The following is a 22433-nucleotide window of genomic DNA, read 5'->3' on the forward strand; positions in this document are numbered from 1 at the left end:
GCTTCTGCCTCTCGTTCTGTACGGTAAACTCGCGCATTAAAGAGTTTTTGGTTATGATTTTTGGTCACTTGTGCACAAGGCGAATCGCTCACTGCGGTGATGCGCACTGTGCGAGCCCACTGTATATATATATATATATATAGTAAAACCTTGATATAACAGACTTCAGTAGACCGGAATTCGCTTTTATTGCAATTGAGGAGGTACCGGACATAATTCCTTTATATTGGAAAAAGTCCGATAAAGCCAAAAGCAGTCCAGACTGCCTGACCACTTCAGCTATGTTCACCACGATAAGGCGAACAAGCTCACTTCTTCGTTTCTGCAACATTCGCGGCCTTCCTCTAACTTTCTTTTGAGCACCACCTTTCCTCCTTTAAACCTCACTTTCTCTTCTTAACTGAGACTCATCTGTCTGAGGCAGCTGATGGTAAACTTTTCTGTATCCTCCTACTCTCCATATGCATTTCAAAGCCAAAGATGGCTGTTGTGTATATGTATGGAACCACTTATCTTGTTTTCGTGTTTGTGAACTTGATTCTTCCGAGTTCTCTACTCCCTGGCTTCGGCTTTCCTGTTATTCTCTGACTAAATATATCTGTGCTGTTTGCTTGTCCCCTAATTCTACTGACCGAAAAGTTCTTTGACCAAGTTACTTCAAAAATAGAACACTTCCTATCCGTTTCACCTTTCTGTGAAATCTCCATTCTAGGAGATTTCAGTGTTCACCACCACCTTTGGCTTTCCTTTCCTTTCGCTGATCCACCTGGTGAACAAGCCTACTGTACATCTTTTCTATCCTTAATGATGTAGAGCAGCTTGTACAGCACCCTACTTCTATCCTTGACCGAGTTAGAGAGAGTTCCAACATACTTGACCTCTTCCTTTATATATATATATATATATATATATATATATAGTAGTTTGTAATGTGTGTGCACTTTTTGCCTACAACCAAACTCTATCAGTCAATATTAGTACGGGGTATTGTTGTCGTACCCTATCTTTGTGTTAATATTTTCACTTTAGAGGTTTGTCTTTAAATAGATGCAGTTCACTTTGTCTCATTTCATGTAACTTCTTAAAACTCATATGTCTTGCATTTGTGTTTTATTATGTTATGTTCTTACATACTTTCCATGAAATGATCATACACACCCATCCATTTCATCACCCATCTTACATTGCCATCACTTAGGAATAATAAAACACTTTTGCTGGTGTAGTATTTCACTAATTGTTAATGCCTGTGCAGTCACATGAAAGTTTATACAATCGCAGACGAGATATTACTATCATCTTTAGCAGTTTTACTGTGATTTCGGTGAGGTGGATAGATGCAGATATAAGAGATGGAATACTTACCAGTGATTGGATATTGCAGTTATGACTAGTGCCATCATCTTAATCAAATGAACCACAAGTCCAATGGAATGGGTGTAATGCAGAAATAAGAAACTGAAAAGATGTTAGCTAATGATTGCACTCGTGAATATTGTCATCCTGACGTAATTTTCTATTATTTCAATTAGGTGGATAAATTGCAGATATAGGAAAAGGAGAGCAGAAGCCCCACATGTGATGCTTTCCAGACACAGCTTCAGTTGTACAGTTTACAGTGGTGCTGATATGATAATTTGCCAAGGAGGGAGTAGATACTGTAGTGGAAACTTATTAACATGTAATGCCATACCAGGAATGAATATTGTTGGTTCATTATACAGAAATGCAGTTGATATTATTCATTATTTTTGTGTTACTGGTATGTTTTGTGGTTGGTTTTATGCTTCTTTTATATTTTGAAATAATGTGAAAAAGGATATTGCAGGATCTGGAGAAGGAATTACTATGATCTTTAGCAGAAGTATGGTTTTCAATACATCAGATGCAGTATAATTTAAGGACTCTACAGCTTCAGTAAAATTAGGCTAAAATACATATACTGTACAGTAAACTAATGTAAAGGCAGTCACAGTTATTGCTTTTTTGTCATATTATCCTCACAAAGTTAGCTGGTGAAACAAACTTCAGGTAAATACCTTTACTGTAATTGTACAGTGCAGAGCAGTTAATGGTCATACAGTATAGTACATTATTCAAAAAAGTATGGTGAGGTAGAGCTAGACTGCAAAATGCAGAGGAAGTTAGAAGTATTTTTGGAGTTTAAAGTTTCATTATTTATGCACTGTTGCACATTGGTATAGTAAAATAGCATGCAAGAGTAAGAAGTCACTTGGAGAGAGTGACTTAGCATATGGCATTTTAAGCAGTGAGAGGCTTAATATGGAAGAGAAGTCAGTCTGTAAAATATGCTTGTGCAGTATGTAAGAGGAAACTGTCAAATGGTAGAAACTGTAGATGAACTTTAATAAATATGCCAGATATGTAAATGAGATCAAGAGTACAGTATTTTCTGATATTTTAATTAAAATACAATGATGAGATTTACAGTGAAAGGCAAGAGTTGTAGGAGTTAGTTGCAAATATGGCCAGCTGATTTGAGTAGAAATGCTTGTCATTGATTTGAAGTATTTAGAAGAAATGCCCTTAAATGGTGTGAATAAGTTTACTTTTTAAAAATATAATATACCGAGGAATATATTAAAAAGGAAAATGAGAATCTATTAAGAGAGCAAGATACTAGGGCAGCATTTATATTATGAAAAGAAGAGGAAACAAATGGACTTTTAGTGGTCTAGTGAGTTATGGCACATTACCTGTATGTGGCCTGAGTTTATTGCTCACATAATGCCCCTCACTGGAGAGCAGCTAGTCAGTCTTGGCTAAATTTCTAGGTCAAATAGCCTAGCCTTGGGCTGCTATGCTCCTGATGATGTGGGGTGATAAAGTATTAGATGATGGATAGATGAAAGACGAAAGGGTAAAGCAAACTTTTCTGTATGGTCATCCCATTAGAAAGAGCATTAGAAATTTTTAGGCATAAAACAATGTTATGTGAAATATCAGAGAATTAGGAAGTTAGTAATTTAGACAGTTTTTATGAGTGTTGGAAGAAAAAGTAGTAGGGTTGTCATTGCCAGTTCAAGTAATTAATTATCATAAACGAAGGTGAAGATCCATACATTGAGCTTTTTTTTTTTTTTTTTTTTTTTTTTGACTCTGGGCATAGGCTTCACAGCTTGCTCCCAAGGCTCAGTAGTCCTCCTACATAACATACACCTCTACATGTCACCAAAAAATTCAAGCTTGATTATGTGACACCAACAGTACTTTTTATATGAGAGTTACTGAGGTGGTTTTGTGAAATAAATATACTGACAGTGCCCAGATTAGGATGCTTACAAGCATAGATATATGGTACATAAAAGTAAAAAAGTAAAAAAAGATGGTAGAACAAATTATTGAGATAGTAAAGTCAAAATGTCCGATCTCAGAGGACGAGCAGCTGGACCACCTGCGTCGGCGGCTGGAGGAGACGGAGCGAGCCATGGAGCGTCTCATGTGTCAGATGGGCTCAGTCACCGACAAGCTCACCGCCGCTAAGATCACCGAGGTGCTTTCTCAGGCCCAGGCACAGGCACGCATCCTCAAGGTCAGGGCACAGTGCTAGGATAGGCGTGTGGTTCTAACCCTGGATGGTGATTGTTGTTCATAAAGTTGCAGGATAGTGGATACAAAATCCCTTATTCTGTGGCAGTGGTGGTTGCCTTTTTGGTTATGGTTGCAACTCTGATTGATGTGAATATTGTTGTGGTTGATATTCACATGCTAGTTGTCTTGGTTGTTTCTTTTGTCATTCTTTTGTGTTGTAAAGGTAGGGATAGGGTTGATAGCAATAGGATCAGAGGTTGTTTGGTATAGGATTGTTTGGTTGAGTTCGTGTCTCAATGTGCACACTTCAAAAGGCATTTGCTGGCACTTTTCAGTGAGTCTTTGCTAAATCAGATCAAACTACTGTGTATGTTTGAGAATATGTCAGCTTAATATTAATAAGTCCCAGAATGAATTTGTAGTTTGTACTGAAGGTGTACAACAAGGAGACATTGAGCTTCAGTAAGTTGTCTTTGTGGTACAGAATCTTGCATGGCCAGACTAAGCCTCACCAGATGCATATTAGAGGGTAAGACTAGGCTACAGTGTAAGATTGTGTAGGACTTATGGCTTACTGCATTGTCCCTGTATAACTAGCAGTAGCTTTTAAGGCATAAGTCCTATGCAAGTGGTTGAGAAAATTTTGTAACTACTTACTCTGACCCATACACTATGTTTTGCTGCTGTTATCATACCATTGTGAGAATGTCAGCAGAAAGAATAAGCCTGACAGAAACAGGTATTAACAATAACAGTTACTTACTGAACCATTAGAGTTTTGCAGTAGTAACAGGATATATTTTGCAGAAAAATTTCTTCAACAAAAAAATTTTTCAGTGTGTTTGTCCCACAGTTTTCAGTTAAGTGATTTTTTTTTTTTTACAGAGTTGAGTATAACTGTTGACAGACACTTCTGCTGATATTTTTGCAGGTAACTACGGCAGTTCTTGGAGCCACCAAAGATTTGATCAACATAGTCATCCAAGTATAATACTAAAAAGTTAATTGTAGAGCATCATAAATGCATTGTTTTTCCAGATTTTTACATATATATATATATATATATATATATGTACACACACACACACACCACTACTACTACTACTATTACTACTACTACTACTACTACTGCTACTACTACTACAGCCCGACACCCTAATCCTGCAAAGGGTGCCACAGACAAAATGCCTCCATGTCACTCTGCCCTCCCCCCAACTCACTTCCCCCTCATGCATATACCTCTCAACTCCATCCCTCCACCTCATCCTTGGTCTCCTCCTCCCTCTCCCTCCCTCCACTTCACCTACATACACCCTCTTAGTCAGTCTTTCATTCTCCATTCTCTCCACATGTCCAAACCACCTCAGTGTATTTCTCCTAATTTTCTCAATCACATCCACATCCACCCCACAACATTCTTTCACTTCTTCATTCGTCAACCTGTCCCTCCATGTCACTCCACATGCTCCACTCAGGTAACTCATTTATATATATACACACACACACACACATATATATATATATATATATATATATATATACATACACATACTGTACCCTTGCATCCATTATGGTATTTTTTGTCAAACTACTATCATACTGGACTAAATCCGTACTGAACAATCAGCAGAACTTTGAATAATGTCAGACAAGCCTTGAGAAAGCCCCCCCAAAATTCAACTTAACTACATTTTGACACAACAAAGATTTTACCAACCTTTAAGGTGAGTGGTGATTGGCTTGGGTGGGAGGGGGAGGGGTTTTTGAGGCTGTAGGAGGTCCTACTGACCCCCTGGAGGAGGACCTTCAGGATCCTGAGGAGGCCTCTCTGCCTCAGCCTCCCTCATAACTCACTCATAGTCACACACTGACACATCATTGTCGTCGTCATCATGGGGAAGTGCAATACTGCAATTTGACTGGCACGTGTCACGTGTCACGACGACTTTATACTGGACTGGCACGGCAGTACTAGGGAAACGTTCCTCAATGTCGGCCATCTTCCCGCGTGTGCACGGGTAGTAGTGCTGGATACAGCACATCAGTATTAAAGAAGAACTCCTCAGATTTGGCCCACTATGCACAGCTAATCCATAGTAGCCCAACAAATCCATACTGCAGTAATAAATTATTTAATTTTTTTGCTGACTGTACTGGACGAGAATAGTACTGGACAAACACATACTGGACGTGAGGTTACTGTACATATACATTATATATATATATATGAGAAAGGGGGGTGTGAGTTGGGAGCAGGGCAGTGAAATGGTGGGGGACAGGGTGACATGGAGGCGATTTCTTTGTGGCCACCCCAAACGGGATTGAGGCGTCTGGCAATAGATAGATAGATAGATAGATATATATATATATATATATATATATATATATAATGAGTGGATGAGAAACAGGGGTGTGGAGGAAGTTGAGAGACAGAAGAGAGAGTTATATGTAGAGAGGAAGAGAGAGGTGAAAAGATTAGTAAGAAAGAGTAAGAAGAGAGTGGATGAGGAAATTGGAAGGAATTTGAGTGTAAAGTGGGGGGAATGTAAGCAAATGTTCTGGAATGAGGTAAAGAGAGCTAGACAGGGTGATAAAGATGTAAGTCAGGGAGTGAAAGATAAAAATGGTAGATTACTAGTGAAGAAGAGAGAAAAAGTGAGCAGGTGGAGAGAACACTTTAAGGAAGTGTTGATCATAGAGAATGAAAGTAATGGAAGTATAAGTAGTTGGGAAATGGCTGGGAGAAAGAGAGATGTGAGAAAAGAGGAAGGAATCAGTAGGATGGAAGAAGTGAAAGCAATGAAGAAAGTCAAAATGGGGAGAACCCCAGGAACTGAGGGAGTTTGTGGTGAAATGCAGAAGCATGGGGGAGAGATAGTTGTAGAATGGATATGAAAGATGTGCAGATTGGCCTGGGAAGCATGTAGAGTCCCAGAGGATTGGAAGTCAGGTATATTTATTCCCCTGTACAAAGGAAAAGGGGAAATAGAAGTGTGTGGTAATCATTGGGGCATTTGTCTTCTTCTTGTAATAGGTAAAGTATATGATAGGATACATATTGACCGAGTTAGGGAAATAACAGAAGAATTAGATAGAGAAGAACAAGGAGGGTTTAGGAAGGGAAGAGGTTGTGTAGATCAGAATTTCATTCTTAGGTCTTTAATGGAAAAGTTTCTGGAGAAGGGAACGAAATTGCATGTGGCCTCAATGGATTTGGAGAAAGCAAGTGGGGTTGGTGGAGGATTAGTGCCCCTCCCTGTAAAACAATTAACTCTAAGCCCTTGGCCACCCCATTTGGGATACATGGCATCTGGCAATGAATGAAAAAAATGAATGTGATAGAGCAGATAGACAAGGAATGTGGAAAATATTAAGAATATGTGGAGGAAACGGGAAGTTGCTGAATGCCGTGAAGAGTATGTATAAGGGTGCTAAGCCTGCAGTGTGTGTGGATAGTAAACTGACTGCTTTTTTGTGTATGAATTTTTGATTAAAATAGGGATCTGTCATGTCCCCATGGTTGTTCAATCTGTATATAGATTGGGTTATAAAAGAGATACAAAGTGGGCCAGTGGATGTTGGATTGGCCCTAATGAGAGAGGGCAGTTTTTGGAAACTCCCTGTACTGTTGTTTGCAGATGATACTGTGTTGTTAAGTGAAGACGAAGGGGAACAGCCAGGCTTGGTGAATGAGATTGGAAGTGTGTGTAAGAAATGGAATCTAAAGGTGAATGTAGAGAAGAGTAAAGTTATGGTCTTGAAGTGAAATGAAGTCATTGAATGTACAGTGAGGCTAGATGAGGAGGAAATGGAAAATGTGAGTGCATTTAAGTACTGTATTTGGGTAATGTGATGAGTAAAGATGGAAGTTTAGAGGGTGAAGTGCTTGAAAGGGTACAACAAGGAGGAAAGGTTGCTGGTTCGTTGAAAGCAGCGATGAGGAACAGGGAAGTGAGCATGGATGTAATAAGTCACTGCATGATTGTTTTGTGATACCAACTGTAATGTATGGAAGTGAAGCTTGGACCATGTTGGAAGGACACAAGTCAAGAGTGAGAGCAGTGGAAATGAGTTATTTGAGAGTAGCATGTGGAGTTTCATGGAGAGACAGACTGGCAAATGAGGAAGTGAAGGAGCACTGAGGTGTGGATGTGGATGTGATAGAAAGAAATAGGAGAAATACATTGAGGTGGTTTGGCCATGTGGAGGGGATGGAGAGCAAGCAACTACCGAGGAGAGTGTATGTGAGTGAGATGGAAGGGGGGAGAGGGAAGAGGAGGCCAGAGATGAGAGAGGTATATGAGAGAGGGGGGTGTGAGCTAGGAGCAAGGCAATGAAGTGGCATTGGACAGGGCAACATGGAGGCAGTTTGTTTGAGGCCACTCCTTATGGGATTGAGGCATCTGGCAGTAGATACTGTAGGTATATATATATATATATATATATATATGTGTGTGTATGTATATCTATCTGTCTATCTATCTATCTATCTATCTATCTATACAGTATATATATATGTATGTATATCTATCTATCTATTTATATATACAGTATATATATATATATTTATATCTATCTATATCTATCTATCTATATATACAGTATATATATATATATATATATATATATATATATATATATATTTATATATATATATATATATGTATATATATAGCAAAACCTCAATGTAACAGTCATCAATAGACAGGAATTCACTTTTACCAGAATCACTGAGCTACTGGACAAAATTCTTATATATCAGAGAAAGTCCAATAAAGCCTGATGTAGTCCGGGCTGCCGTAGCACGTTAGCTATGTTCACCACAATAAGGTAAATAAAAGACATGTTTATCAGCATAAAGGATAGCATTATTATATATATTATACCATTTGATTATTGAAGTGAATCTGTATTACAGTAGAGTACTGCAGTGGTAGTGAAAACAGTATAAAAACCGTTGGTGCGATCCAGGTTAGTGTCTAATACTGTATATCATAAAAAGTCCAGGTCAGCAGGGAGAAGTCTAGGTGTCGCTTTTATCAGAATTTCGCCTTTCTCGGATATTCAGTATTATACATTCACTACAGTAATCAGATGGAATAATATATATAATAATACTGTACAGTACACTGATAAGCATGTCTTTTATTTAACTAATTGTGGTGAACATAGCTGAAGTGGTCAGGCAGTTCGAACTGCCTGTGGCTTTATCAGATTTTTCCAATATATAAGAATTTAGTCTGGTAGCTCTCTGATTCTGATAAAAGCCAATTCCAGAGTGTTGAAAAATGTTATATTGAGGTTTTAATATATATATATATATGTATATATATATACTGTATATATAACCCCGATTTATGATATCCCAAGATGCGATACCCCAGAATAGTGATGGGAGTAGAAATACCACACTACCCTGCCTATCTTAGGCCTACCTCCGGTTTTACAATGGGTTTTGTTTTTTTTTTACCAATTTTGATGATATCTTAGACATAAATTTTGTGTTTGGGTTGATTTATAAACTGTTTTTTAGTCTTAGATTAATGTATTTTAGTCATAGATGGAGTGAACACTGTCATTTGGGGTACGGATTCTCACCCATCAGACGAGGTACAAAACAGTGTAGACTACTAGGCGACTCAACAAAGAATATTTCGTGTTTGACCATTGAACTGTCTTCTAACCTATCATGGAATACATAATAATAATGATTTTAAATAAATATTAATAATTATGAAAACCTTAGAGAGTAAATATTTCATGCATTGATGAAAACTTTTACATCGATAAATCATGTGTTTACATTTGGGCTGTTCAAGGAAAAATATTTTGAAAATACAAAAGAATTTCTAAGTAAATGTTGGAAAATAAGAGAGAAGAAAATAAAGGAGTTTAGTAACCAGAGCAATAGCTAAAGCAACATAAAGAGGGGCCATTGAAAAGGCTATTCCAATCGCATCATCAGTCGATAAATCATGTGTTTACATTTGGGTTTTTCAAGGGAAAACACTTTGAAAACACAAAGGAATTGCTAAATAAATATTGGAAATTAAGAGAGTAGAAAATAAAGGAGCTCAGCAACCAGAACAGTAGCTAAAATGACATAAAGAGGGGCCTTTGAAAAGGCTGTCCGATCACATCATCGTTCACATTCTCTGTCAAGGAATTCCCCTTCAAAACATCAGTGATTCTCTGTCACAACAATTCACATCTTGGATGATTCTGCATGATTCATACATTATTATTATGCATAACAGATGTTTATTTAATTGTCCCAGGACTATCTGATGGTGGGATTGTATGCAGTGCTGCTGCTTCGTCTCTACCGAGTTTGAATACTGTACAAGTTGGAGATCACATTCTCCAGTGACCATGACCATGGTATGCCTGTATATATATATATATATATATATATATATATATATATATATATACAGTATATATATATATATATATATATATATATATATATATATATATATCTCTCCATCCATCCATCCACTCATCATCCAGTCCATTGCCCCATGACAAGCTTAGGTGCCCAGGGCTAGACATTTGAGATGAAAGTGACCAGCCTCACTCATCCCTGAGTGGCGTAACATGTACAGTAAACCCCAACTACCCCTTGGATATAAACCTTCATGTCTCAATCCCACTGGAGCACCATAATTACCCACAAAATCACCAGGTGCCATAATTTGGTTATATGGTTACCACCCAGCATAGTAAATGATTTCCTGGTGTACAGGAAAACATTTGGCTTGTCACTGAGTGGAGAGTCACCCATAAGCAGAAGACAGAGGAAATAATGAAGGAAAGAAAGATAGAAGAGAGAGTGTAAAGTCACCTATTGGCAGAAGGATGAGGAAGGAAAGAAGTAAAGAAAGACAGAAGAGGAAGGAAGTAAATAAGGAAGGAGGAGAGGAAAGGGCAGACACCTGAGATCAGTACTACATCGAATGAGTGGATGGTGAGTGCCCCCACCTACCACTATATATATATATATATATATATATATATATATATATATATATATATATGTGTGTGTGTGTGTGTGTGTGTGAGCCTCTGTGGTACAGTGGTAAAGTGTGCGTTTTTGTACACTGAAGATCGAGGGTTTGTGCCCCGCCAGGGTAATAAACTTCGGGAGTGTTCTTCTGGCCACATACTGCTTGGCGGACATAAGGGGTGCTGTGGTTGAACCAGTGTCTCATACTATAAAGTAAGCTTGCACCCAGTTGGCTTGCGCGGGCCGATTACACTTGGTTCACAGACTACACACACATCCAAAGCCACTCCATCACTACAGTTACATTTACAAGCACGTCTCACTCTACATATAATCTCTGCCAGATGGCCTAAGCCACTTGGTAGAGATATATTGGCTGTATCGTCCCCACTTCTGTCAGGATAGGCCAGTCCTGTAGTGGACACTCAAATGGCTGATGAGATGAGATATATACTTATATTTATATATATATACACAGTGCACTCGCATAACTTACCGACTTCTAACACATGAAATATCTTACTCATGGATTCCTTATCCAAGTCACCATTATTACCAAACTCACGGAAAATGCTTTAAAACTCGCGTTTTTCCACTAGAAAATGGTTTATTTCTGAGGAGATGTTTAACTCACAGTATTGTAGCCGCAGCTCGCGACTGGAAGCCAATCATATTTAAGCACAGAGTCCTTGTGATTGTGCAGCCAATCTTTCTCCATCCACGCCACCTACACCTAGTGGCCAACACTGCAACTAGGCTAGTGTGTCGATACCACTACCCGTCTCTTGTCCACGTAACCATTGTCATTAGTAGGATTTAGGTAAATGCTTTTCTGTATTTTTTATTATCATACAAGGATATGTAACATCTTTTAATATTGTTTATTATCATTATAAGATATGCAGTACATACTTCTGAGACACGATGTTAGTGTTAAGTGGTGTTAAGAGGGGTTCTGTTAATGTTATACTAGGCAACCTGACACCATGGCAGAGTCAAATATATTTTCCCTCATAAAGTGTTTTTTTTTTACTCACGTTCTTCCAACTCACGGCATGAGTTCAGAAGGAAATTACAGTGAGTTAGACGTGTGCATTGTAAAGTCGACCCTCTGTCCTCGCGGTTCCTCTATTTGCGGTTTCGATTGTTCGAGGTTTGTCACCAGGGAAACCAAATCACGTTTTTTGAAGTCCAGAGAAAAATGGAAACACATTCAAATCGCGCACCACACGCTGCATACTGCCTGCAGCGCCACCTGCGCCATCCCTGCATTATTTTGAATCTCTCGCAGCAGGCTCTCTCATTCTCAGGTTCCGAGATAATTTGCCGTCAAGTCAATTCGCCGACACAATTCGCCGTCAAAACATGGACGATTTGTCAGGACAATTCGCACCCTGGACAATTCCCCGTCATTGTATAAATATACTTATTTTTGGATAATTTTAATAGTTTAATAACTAATTTTCAGGAGGATCTATCAAAGTCTATGTTCATTCAATAGCGTAGGCTTTGGATATCATAATAAGTTGCACGTTCTCCCTATGTGTCAAGTGGGGTTGGTGGAGTATTAGTGCCCCTCCCTGTAAAACAATTAACTCTGAGCCTTTGGCCACCCCGTTTGTGATACATGGCGTCTGACAATGAATGAATGAATGAAAAACTTTTAGCCAATAATTAACGTGTTTCTCCTTCGCTGTAGTCGACTTTGAATTATATTCTAGCGTCACCCATAGCTGTCTTCATTAATTTTCATTGGTATTACAACATCCTGGGTATATTTTAAAACGACTTTGAAGAGGTACAAGTATATATTCATCTCGAATGACAATATCCAACGTGTTATTCTGATCGGCCATAGTGGACACAAACCATGGGGAAAGATATGGCTGACCCTCAACAGATGTCACTACATTTATTATAAAAACAATAAACCACCACCACTTTTAAAACTCGTGTATTTAAAAGACTATTATAGTATGTAAATAAATGACGGGGAATCGTCCCGACAGCGAATTTTGTTGACTGCGAATTGACTTGATGGCAAATTGTCCCGAAACCCATTCTCACTGTGACCACGCTTGTGTGTGCTTGTACTCGCCGATCTCTCCGTGACACCATCATTTTATCTACCATGGGCCCTAAGAGAGCAGCCAAGACATCTCCTGAAGGCACCCCAAAACGCCAGAAGAAGGTAATGACCCTGCTGGAGAAGGTAGAATTGCTGGACAAGTTACGGGAGGGAATATCCTGGTAACGGTGGTGGAGGGTGACAGTGTAGCTGTGACGAGTGGTGTGAGCGGCCATCCACCTACGCAATTAAACTTTTTTTTTCATACTTTAATTATAAATAAAGTGTTTATTGACATGTACACATGGGGTTTTCTTTCATTAACCCCATAACCGCGGGGCGTCACTTTTGTGATGCTTGGGAGCAAGGGATCATACCGCGGGGCGTCGCTTTTGTGATTCTGTGTTATTTTGAATTCACCCGGGCTTCCAAGTGGGGGCTTGTATCATCTATCAGTACTGCCAATGTCCAACACTAGTCAGCACTCCTAATCTCATCTGTACTCCCATCCATTGTTGACAATTTAGCCATTTCTCCCCATTCTTGACTCCCCTCCCTACCCCCCCTCCATTACCCTATCCTCTCGCCTGCCCGGCCGTGCTACGCTAAGTAAATCTTCCCTGGAATTTTTCACTGATTTCATCCATTGAAATAAGCCCTATGTCCTATTCTTATACCAAATAATATATACAAGAAGAAATAAGGTAAGTGAGAGTGCCAAACACCTGGAATTGGCTAATTATCACCTGACAACACCTCACGTGCACTCGTTTGCTAATTTTCGCTGTTTTTTTCCCCTTGAAATATGCCCTATAATCTATTTTCGTAATAAATATACATGTAAGGAGAGAAGGGAGAAGCCTAAGTGATATTTACATTCACCTGGAACTACCTAATTTATAATGTATTGTCTAGATTTCCTGCCAATCATATCAGTGCTAAACAAAGATGTTTCAAGATCTAACATTGGTAGCACTGAATATATATCTCCCAAGTAGGCCTCTAATCTATTTTCGAAATAAATATACATGTAAGGAGGGAAGGGAGAAGCCTAAGTGATATTTACATTCACCTGGAACTACCAAATTTATAATGTATTGTCTAGATTTCCTGCCAATCATATCAGTGCTAGACTTAGCTGTTTCAAGAAGTAATATTGGTAACTCTGAATAACCCCTTAGCAGGCCTCCAGCTGGCCCTCCGTTATCAGGTTACTCTCAACTTCCGAAGCGATAGTACGTATGTTTCTTCTTGCTGACTTCAAGGCCTTTTTTCACCCCCATGCAAATGGCCCTGTGACCTTTACCCCCTACTAAACCTCGTGTGGAAATAGGTAAAAGGCTGACAATTGATAAAAGAGTGACTACGATCTTTCTATTGAGTAAAACAGTGCAAGTGGAATTGTAAATAATGTGTAAATAATGTGTAAACAGCAAGTGAAAGTAATGAATGTAAATATACGTGAACAGTGGAAAATAGTTTTATAAGTTATTTCAAGTGACAGTGCACAACACAGTGTAAATAAAATAGAAATGTAAATAACGTAAATAAAATAGAGAACGTAAATAGAAATGTAAATGAGTAGTATTATAAGAATACGAGTATATACCCTAGGAGTAATGAAAGTGAAAGTTTCACTCTAGCATGTCTGAATGCTGAGTTATGAGAGTGAAGATGAAAGTGACATTCACTCTCAATGCCAGTATACAGGACGAGAAAGTGAATGCTACGTATTTTACTGAAAGAAATTGAATCCCTACAGTGACAATAAACTAATACTACTGAAGGAAACTTATGAATAAAGACTGTAGATATATATAAGTGTTATATAGTAATAGAAATATAAAGTGTGAGGGGTTTTATGAATAATAAATGACAGACTACTAAGAGCGAACTAGTGCCAGTGCGACGATCAGACGCGCTCGTAATTTCCATTGCTTTCACAGTGTTTTTTTTTTTTTTTTAGTATGGATCCCAAACTACTTGAAAATTGTAGAATAGTGTTTATAGTGTTTGTATCTGGCTGTGGTAATCATATTACGGGTTGTCGGGAAGTGTAAAGTGGAGACTTCGTTACCCTACTTCAGAGGTCTCCACAAGTCCTACGGTAACTGACGAAGGCTCAACAATCATTCCAGGAGAAAGCTGAAGGTATGTGCCATAAGCATATGTAATTTTATTATTCTAGGACTAATAACTGATTTTTGGCAAATATTTTTTGAGAGTCTGTCGGAGCCCAAATAACCCCGCGGCACACGCAAGTCATTGGTAAACAAGCCCGCGGTGTAGGGGTTAAAGAAGGAAATGGGGGGGCTAGGGGTGTTTTTAGGGGGGCACCAATTTTACATGGATTTTCGATCTTCGTAGGGGTCTCGGGCTTCTAACCCCCGCGAAGACAGAGGGTCGACTGTATATATATATATATATGGTGTATATACTATATATATATATTATGGTGTATATACTATATATATATATGGTGTATATACTATATATATATATGGTGTATATACTATATATATATATATATATGGTGTATATACTATATATATATATATATAGGGTGTATATACTATATATATATATGGTGTATATACTATATATATATATATATATATATATATATATATATATACATATATATATATATGTATATATATATATATATATATATATATATATATATATACAGGTAACTCGCACGGAACACGAGGGTTTTGTTCCTACCGTGCCGTGTTAGGTGCGAAATCGCGTATATTTAAACTACTCCGTATTTTGCTCCCTAGACCCCCCAAATGTGTTGTTTTGCTGTTATCTGTCACTAGAAAGCACTTTAAGTGGTTAGAAGGTTTATTTAATGTTATAACTCACAAATACAGTACTCCTGAGCAAAACTTCAACACACAAATACTGTACGTATACACAAGGAAACATTCCGACGCCGATCATAGGTAATAAATTAGGTTAACTGGTACCAGTGCTTTAACTTACAAGTACATACCAGAACAGTACATATTTAACTTAGAAATGCAGTACTGTGATATCGAATGATTTCAGTACATAATCTGTTAGGAATGGCTGGAAAAAAAAAAAATGTTATGAATACATTTTCACCTTTTTGATATATGTTTATGGTAGTTTTGAGTTATTTTTTACGTTATCGATGTGCCCATGCTTGGAAAAGGGAGCGAAAGAGTTGAATTTTCAGTCCTAAATGAGAAAACTGCACGTCCTCCAAGGCTAGACTCTGCCACGGGAGAATAAAGTGGAGGGTCAGTCCGATTAGCAATAAGGAAGTTGTGTCACAACTTCCAGCTCCCACACCACGAGAATGGCTAAAAATAGAATCGTAATGCAGTTTCAGAACTAACAATAAGTCTAATTATTACGAATACAGATACAAAGCAGAAATAAATACGTTTACAGACAGGGAAAACGTATTTCTTCCGTCATAACATCTTCATCTTTCTCAATCATTTTACGTTCATCTTTATCATTTTACCTTGTTATTTTTGCAATATATATTGCTGTCTCGTAAACAGGGTGGTTGTTTGTGTTTTGCAAGGGAGGAAAAAGGTTGTATTTTCTGTCTGGGTCGAGATAATGGGTGTAACTATGTGTGGTTAGGCATGGCCACGAGCGAAAAAACCGTACATCCACTCATCACGATAGCCGGTGGTGAACTGACAGATGATACATGAGACGGTGAAGTCAAGGTCATGTCCCAGATTTTCGTTCACTTCCCGAAAGTTTTCACAGTTTTCTACAAGTTGCAAACCATTACAGCAAACCTGAGCAAATAGGTAAAGATACCAAGACAAAAATGTATTTTTCTCTTATTATAAGTCTTTAACGAACAAACAAAAAAAAGGCAATATTCCAACGCCGATCATGGGTAATCATATAAATCAGGTTAACTGGTTACAAGGCTTTATTTAATGCTTTAATTGCTTACAAGTACAGTCACTCATAAAAGAAACGACCCCCCCGGCCAAGACACCTTTCAACCAATATGATATCGGTCCTGGTAACACTGTAAATGACGTCAGGTGTGGGGGTGTGAAGCTGCGTTTGGGGGAAGTTCATTCAAAGTTCATTCTAAGTGTGTCGAGCCCATTCATTTAACCCTTGAGGCCGGGGGTTTCATTTGCATCATTACTGGTGCGGCATTAATGCATAAATGTTCGGGTATGGGATTGTGTTATCATCTGAAAGTTCTTTGTTCTTGTAGCATAAAGTTAGTTTTGTGTGAAGGACAACATAACAAGTCAGATATAAAGTATGTTTGACTCGAAATGTGGATTGAAGCAGTGTTTCGTGCAGATTAACTCCGCCCTCCTCTGAAACACCCTTCCTCATCCCCCCATATGGCTGACGTCAAATACACTGTTACCAACACTGAATACCCCGAGTTGTATTGCCTCGAAGGCAGGGGGGGGTCTTTTCTTTTATGAGTGACTGTACATACCAGAACAGTAAATATTTAACTTACAAATACAGTACTGTAGAAAAGCAGTACAGTAAGAGTTTAACCCCTACACCGCGGGCTTGTTTACCAATGACTTGCGTGTGCCGCGGGGTTATTTGGGCTCCGACAGACTCTCAAAAAATATTTGCCAAAAATCAGTTATTAGTCCTAGAATAATAAAATTACATATGCTTATGGCACATACCTTCAGCTTTCTCCTGGAATGATTGTTGAGCCTTCGTCGGTTACCGTAGGACTTGTGGAGACCTCTGAAGTAGGGTAACGAAGTCTCCACTTTACACTTCCCGACAACCCGTAATATGATTACCACAGCCAGATACAAACACTATAAACACTATTCTACAATTTTCAAGTAGTTTGGGATCCATACTCAAAAAAAAAAAAAAAAAACACTGTGAAAGCAATGGAAATTACGAGCGCGTCTGATCGTCGCACTGGCACTAGTTCGCTCATGGTAGTCTGTCATTTATTATTCATAAAACCCCTCACACTTTATATTTCTATTACTATATAACGCTTATATATATCTACAGTCTTTATCCATAAGTTTCCTTCAGTAGTATTAGTTTATTGTCACTGTAGGGATTCAATTTCTTTCAGTAAAATACATAGCATTCACTTTCTCGTCCTGTATACTGGCACTGAGAGTGAATGTCACTTTCATCTTCACTCTCATAACTCATAGCATTCAGACATGCTAGAGTGAAACTTTCACTTTCATTACTCCTAGGGTATATACTCGTATTCTTATAATACTACTCATTTACATTTCTATTTACGTTCTCTATTTTATTTACGTTATTTACATTTCTATTTTATTTACACTGTGTTGTGCACTGTCACTTGAAATAACTTATAAAACTATTTTCCATTGTTCACGTATATTTACATTCATTACTTTCACTTGCTGTTTACACATTATTTACACATTATTTACAATTCCACTTGCACTGTTTTACTCAATAGAAAGATCGTAGTCACTCTTTTATCAATTGTCAGCCCTTTACCTCTTTCCACACGAGGTTTAGTAGGGGGTAAAGGTCACAGGGCCCTTGCATGGGGGTGAAAAAAGGCCCTGAAGTCAGCAAGAGGATGAGCCGTACCTCCTCTTCGGAATCTGAGAGAGAACTGCTAGGAAGGCCGGCCCGGGTTGAGAGGCCTACTTGAGGGTTATTCAGCACTACCAACGTAGCTCTTGAAACAGCTAAGCCTAGCACTGATATGATTGGCAGGAAATCTAGACAATACATTATAAATTTGGTAGTTCCAGGTGAATGTAAATATCATTTAGCCTTCTCCCTTCCCTTCTTACATGTATATTTATTACGAAAATAGATTAGAGGCCTACTTAGGAGATATATAATCAGAGCTACCAATGTTAAATCTTGAAACAGCTTTGTGTAGCACTGATATGATTGGCAGGAAATGTAGACAATACATTATAAATTAGGTAGTTCCAGGTGAATGTAAATATCACTTAGGGTTCTCCCTTCTCTCCTTACATGTATATTTATTACGAAAATAGATTATACGGCATATTTCAAGGGGAAAAAACAGCGAAAATTAGCGAACGAGTGCACGTGAGGTGTTGTCAGGTGATAATTAGCCAATTCCAGGTGTATGGCACTCTCACTTACCTGATTTCTTTCTTGTATATATTATTTGGTATAAGAATACGACATAGGGCTTATATCAATGGATGAAATCAGTGAAAAATTCCAGGGAAGATTTACTTAGCGTAGCATGGCCGGGCAGGCGAGAGGATAGGGTAATGGAGTGGGGGTAGGGAGGGGAGTCAAGAACGGGGAGAAATGGCTAAATTGTCAACAATGGATGGGAGTACAGATGAGATTAGGAGTGCTGACTAGTGTTGGACATTGTCAGTACTGATAGATGATACAAGCCCCCACTTGAAAGCCCGGGTGAATTCAAAATAACACAGAATCACAAAAGCGACGCCCCGCGGTATGATCCCTTGCTCCCAAGCGTCACGAAAGTGACGCCCCGCGGTTAAGGGGTTAATGAACAAACAAAAAAGGCAATATTCTGACGCCGATCATGGGTAATCATATAATTTGGGTTATCTGATTACAAGGCTTTATTTAATGATTTAACTTTATTTAAGTGCTTACAAGTACAGTACATACGAGAACAGTAAATATTTAACTTACAAATACTGAACAGCACTGTGGAAAAAACGAACAAATAAAAAAGGCAGTATTCTGATGCCTATCAGGTAAACTGGTTATAAGACTTTATTTCTTGCTTTAACGTTATTTAATAGTACTTTAAGTTGCACATAAACTTACCAGAACAGTACAGTACTGTAAATATTTAACTTACAAATACTGTGCTACTGTACTCGGGAATGTCTCACTCACTGAATAATTTCCCGCCTAGATCGTCACGTAATCAAAACAAACCGCGCGCTGCGGTGACGTTCGAGGATTTGATCTTTCAAAGGCCTCTCCTGCGTTAATTTGTAGTTTTCATAATGGTTTTTTAATCTTACGTTGTCTTATATGTATCCCAGCCCTTACCGTGTATAATTGTGAGTGCGTTCCGTGAGATCGTGTTCCGTGCGAGTTACCTGTATATATATATATACAGTAATCCCTTCACTATCCAATGTAACAGAGCCAAAGGCATGTCTGGAAAGAGGTCCCATCCGGAAAGTGGGCCTCTGCCTGCGGGACTGGTACTTAAGGACCCTAACCCTGCCTAACTTTGAAAGCCACCTAAATAACTCCCTACCGGACATACATAGCACCTATTTAAACCTATTTAAGACCCTAATCACACCAGTAATGGACATAAGCATGAAATAAATGAAAAGGAACCAAAGAATGAGGAATTACAAGTGACTGTACCTCAGTCAAGGTACTTACAGCACAGTTGTTGCTGCCTTTTCTAAGGTTTTTTCAGTGGTGAAAATGCCCTTGAAGCACTTACAGTAATCCAGTGTTGTGCTGCAGTTAGTTCTTTGCACTGTGAGTTATAATTGTTTAACACTGCTCATTGTTCTTAACTGCACTACGCCAGTTTGAACCGCCAGTTTCAACCGTCAATTTGCTCTCCACAGTTAATCCTTTGCACTCTAAATTCTAATTTCTTAACACTGGACAACACTGTAAATTCCCATGTGGTCTGGTGGCGAGGTATTGTAGTTTATTCACTGTTCATTCACAAACAATGAGCATGTGTGGCTTCCATTGTGATAAGCATCTACTCGCGATCGAATTTAGGCAGTAACTGTTGGAGTGTTGGTGACGGGGAAGCAGACTTGCCAGATCGCAAATGCCACATTACCAAACTCCTCAATTTTCATTACCAAATTTAACTTTTCATTACCAATTTCGTAAAGCTAGCATTTATTCTTCACTAATTATATATACAAGTGGAAATACATGTAATCACTCTTCTTATAATTAACAGCATGTTGATTATTTTCATGCTATGTAGGCTAGCAGATTAATCAGAGAGAGCAAACAATCCACCATCTCCATCCTGTGTGTCCTCATATATGTGAAAAATCCGTTTGGTAATGTATTATTCTGATTCATTACCAAACGAATTTTTCATTACCAAATTGGCCCATATTTGGTAATGAAAAATACCAAATGGCAACCCTGGCAGGGGAGGGGGGAGGAAGGAAGGGGTGAAGGGTCCATGGTGTAACAGCTGTTCGGCACCACACGGCTGTTTCAAATTATGGGTGGGAAAAAATTTGGATTTGGGGGGGATTTTTTTTCTTTTATTGGCCATTTTTGGGTTCTGAAGGTCCAGGCCCACAATGTCTGGTGAGTGGGGTGTCCAGAAAGTGGGCGTCTGGATAGTACGGGGATTACTGTACTGTATATTTATATATATATACCGGAATATATATATATATTTATATATATATATATATATATATATATATATATATATATATATATATACAGTAATCACTCTAATATCCGGACGCCCAATATCCGAACATCCCCACTACCTGGACATAATCGTCCTGGGATCCAATATTCCCAAAATGGTCCTGGGGGGCCGCCCCCCCCCCCCCCACAAACAAAAAAACACAAAATCCCGCCCGTAATTTGAACTTGCAGCACACGGCAGCGGGAGAGCATTGTTGTGGCGCGTCATTCCTCCGACGTCCGATAGAGCGCCGCTGCATCCTCCCCACTTTCCGTCTGTCTCTTGCCGCGATTGCACGCTCGTCATTATGGCTGCCCACGTGATTGCTTTTGTGGTGGTGCCTTACCTGCTGCAGGTCCTCCTGCTGCTCTTGGGCCTCCTCTTAGTGTGTGTGATGATGGCCCTGCCACCTGAGAAAAGGAAGAGAGTGGTGTTGACTCTGGAGAAGAAGCAGGAGATATTGGAGAAAGTAGATGTGGGGTGGTCTTCTTCCCGCATTCTCCGCGAGTTTAACCTGGCCCGGTCTACTTTGTTCAATATCAAGAGATCCCGAGACAAACTCATGCAGTACATGGCTGACTTCTCGTCGAGAAGCAAACGCAACGTGGAAAGGAAGGTTATGTTTACCCCCAAGTTTGCAGAAATCGACCGATCCATGTTGATTTGGTATCGACAACAACGTGCTGCTGGTGTGATGGTACGTGGAACGGAGCTGAAGGCTGCTGCTGAGAAGTTCGCCAGGCTTCACGACGCCCTAGACTTCAAGGCATCCGAGGGTTGGCTCTTTGCGTTCAAGTTAGGGCATGGCCTTACCAACCGTAAAGCACATGGCGAAGCATTGGATGCTAACGAGGATGGAGTTGACGAGTTTCGGCACAAGGTGAAGGGCTTGATCGACAGGGAGGGCCTCACTCTCGGTCAAGTCTACAACGCAGACGAAACTGGCCTATTCTATCGCTGTTTGCTAACGAACACTCTAGCCGAGGAGACAGAGAAGCGTGTACCTGGCCGCAAGCTCTCCAAGGAACGGATATCTGCTTTGTGTTGTGCCAGTGCTAACGGCATGCACCGGCTTAAGCCCATTGTTGTTGGCTCTGCAAAGCAGCCTCGGTGCCTTCGTGGGGTGATGGATGTCCTTCCTGTCGTCTGGTACCATTCTTTGAAGGCATGGTTCACAGCTGTGATCTTCAAAGACTGGTTCCACCGTCACTTCGTCAAGGAGGTCATCCATTACCAGACGAAGACACTGGGAATCCAGCACGACCAGGTAAAGGCCCTCCTTCTTCTCATCAATGCACCTGCCCACCCGTGCAGCAAGGACTTGGTTGCTGAAAATGGCCGGATTAGGTGCATGTTTCTGTCACCTAATACGACTGCTCTCATCCAACCAATGGACCAAGGAG

The 22433-nt window shown here is 39.3% G+C and overlaps 1 protein-coding gene across 2 annotated transcripts in view; it reads left to right on the plus strand.

Annotated features, from left to right (window-relative positions):
• RIC-3 (RIC3 acetylcholine receptor chaperone) overlaps positions 1–22433 on the plus strand; it is a 488355-nt gene that overhangs the window by 278301 nt on the left and 187621 nt on the right. For both annotated transcript variants that reach the window (XM_080266705.1, XM_080266706.1), the window contains one exon: positions 3396–3553. In XM_080266705.1, the coding sequence (XP_080122831.1) occupies positions 3396–3553 (158 nt within the window). The remainder of the gene's footprint in view (positions 1–3395; positions 3554–22433) is intronic.

This window comes from Coenobita brevimanus, chromosome 21, assembly GCF_032717465.1.
Source record: "Coenobita brevimanus isolate Jiangsu-jjx chromosome 21, ASM3271746v2, whole genome shotgun sequence".
In the NCBI taxonomy this organism is placed as follows: Eukaryota; Metazoa; Arthropoda; class Malacostraca; order Decapoda; family Coenobitidae; genus Coenobita; species Coenobita brevimanus.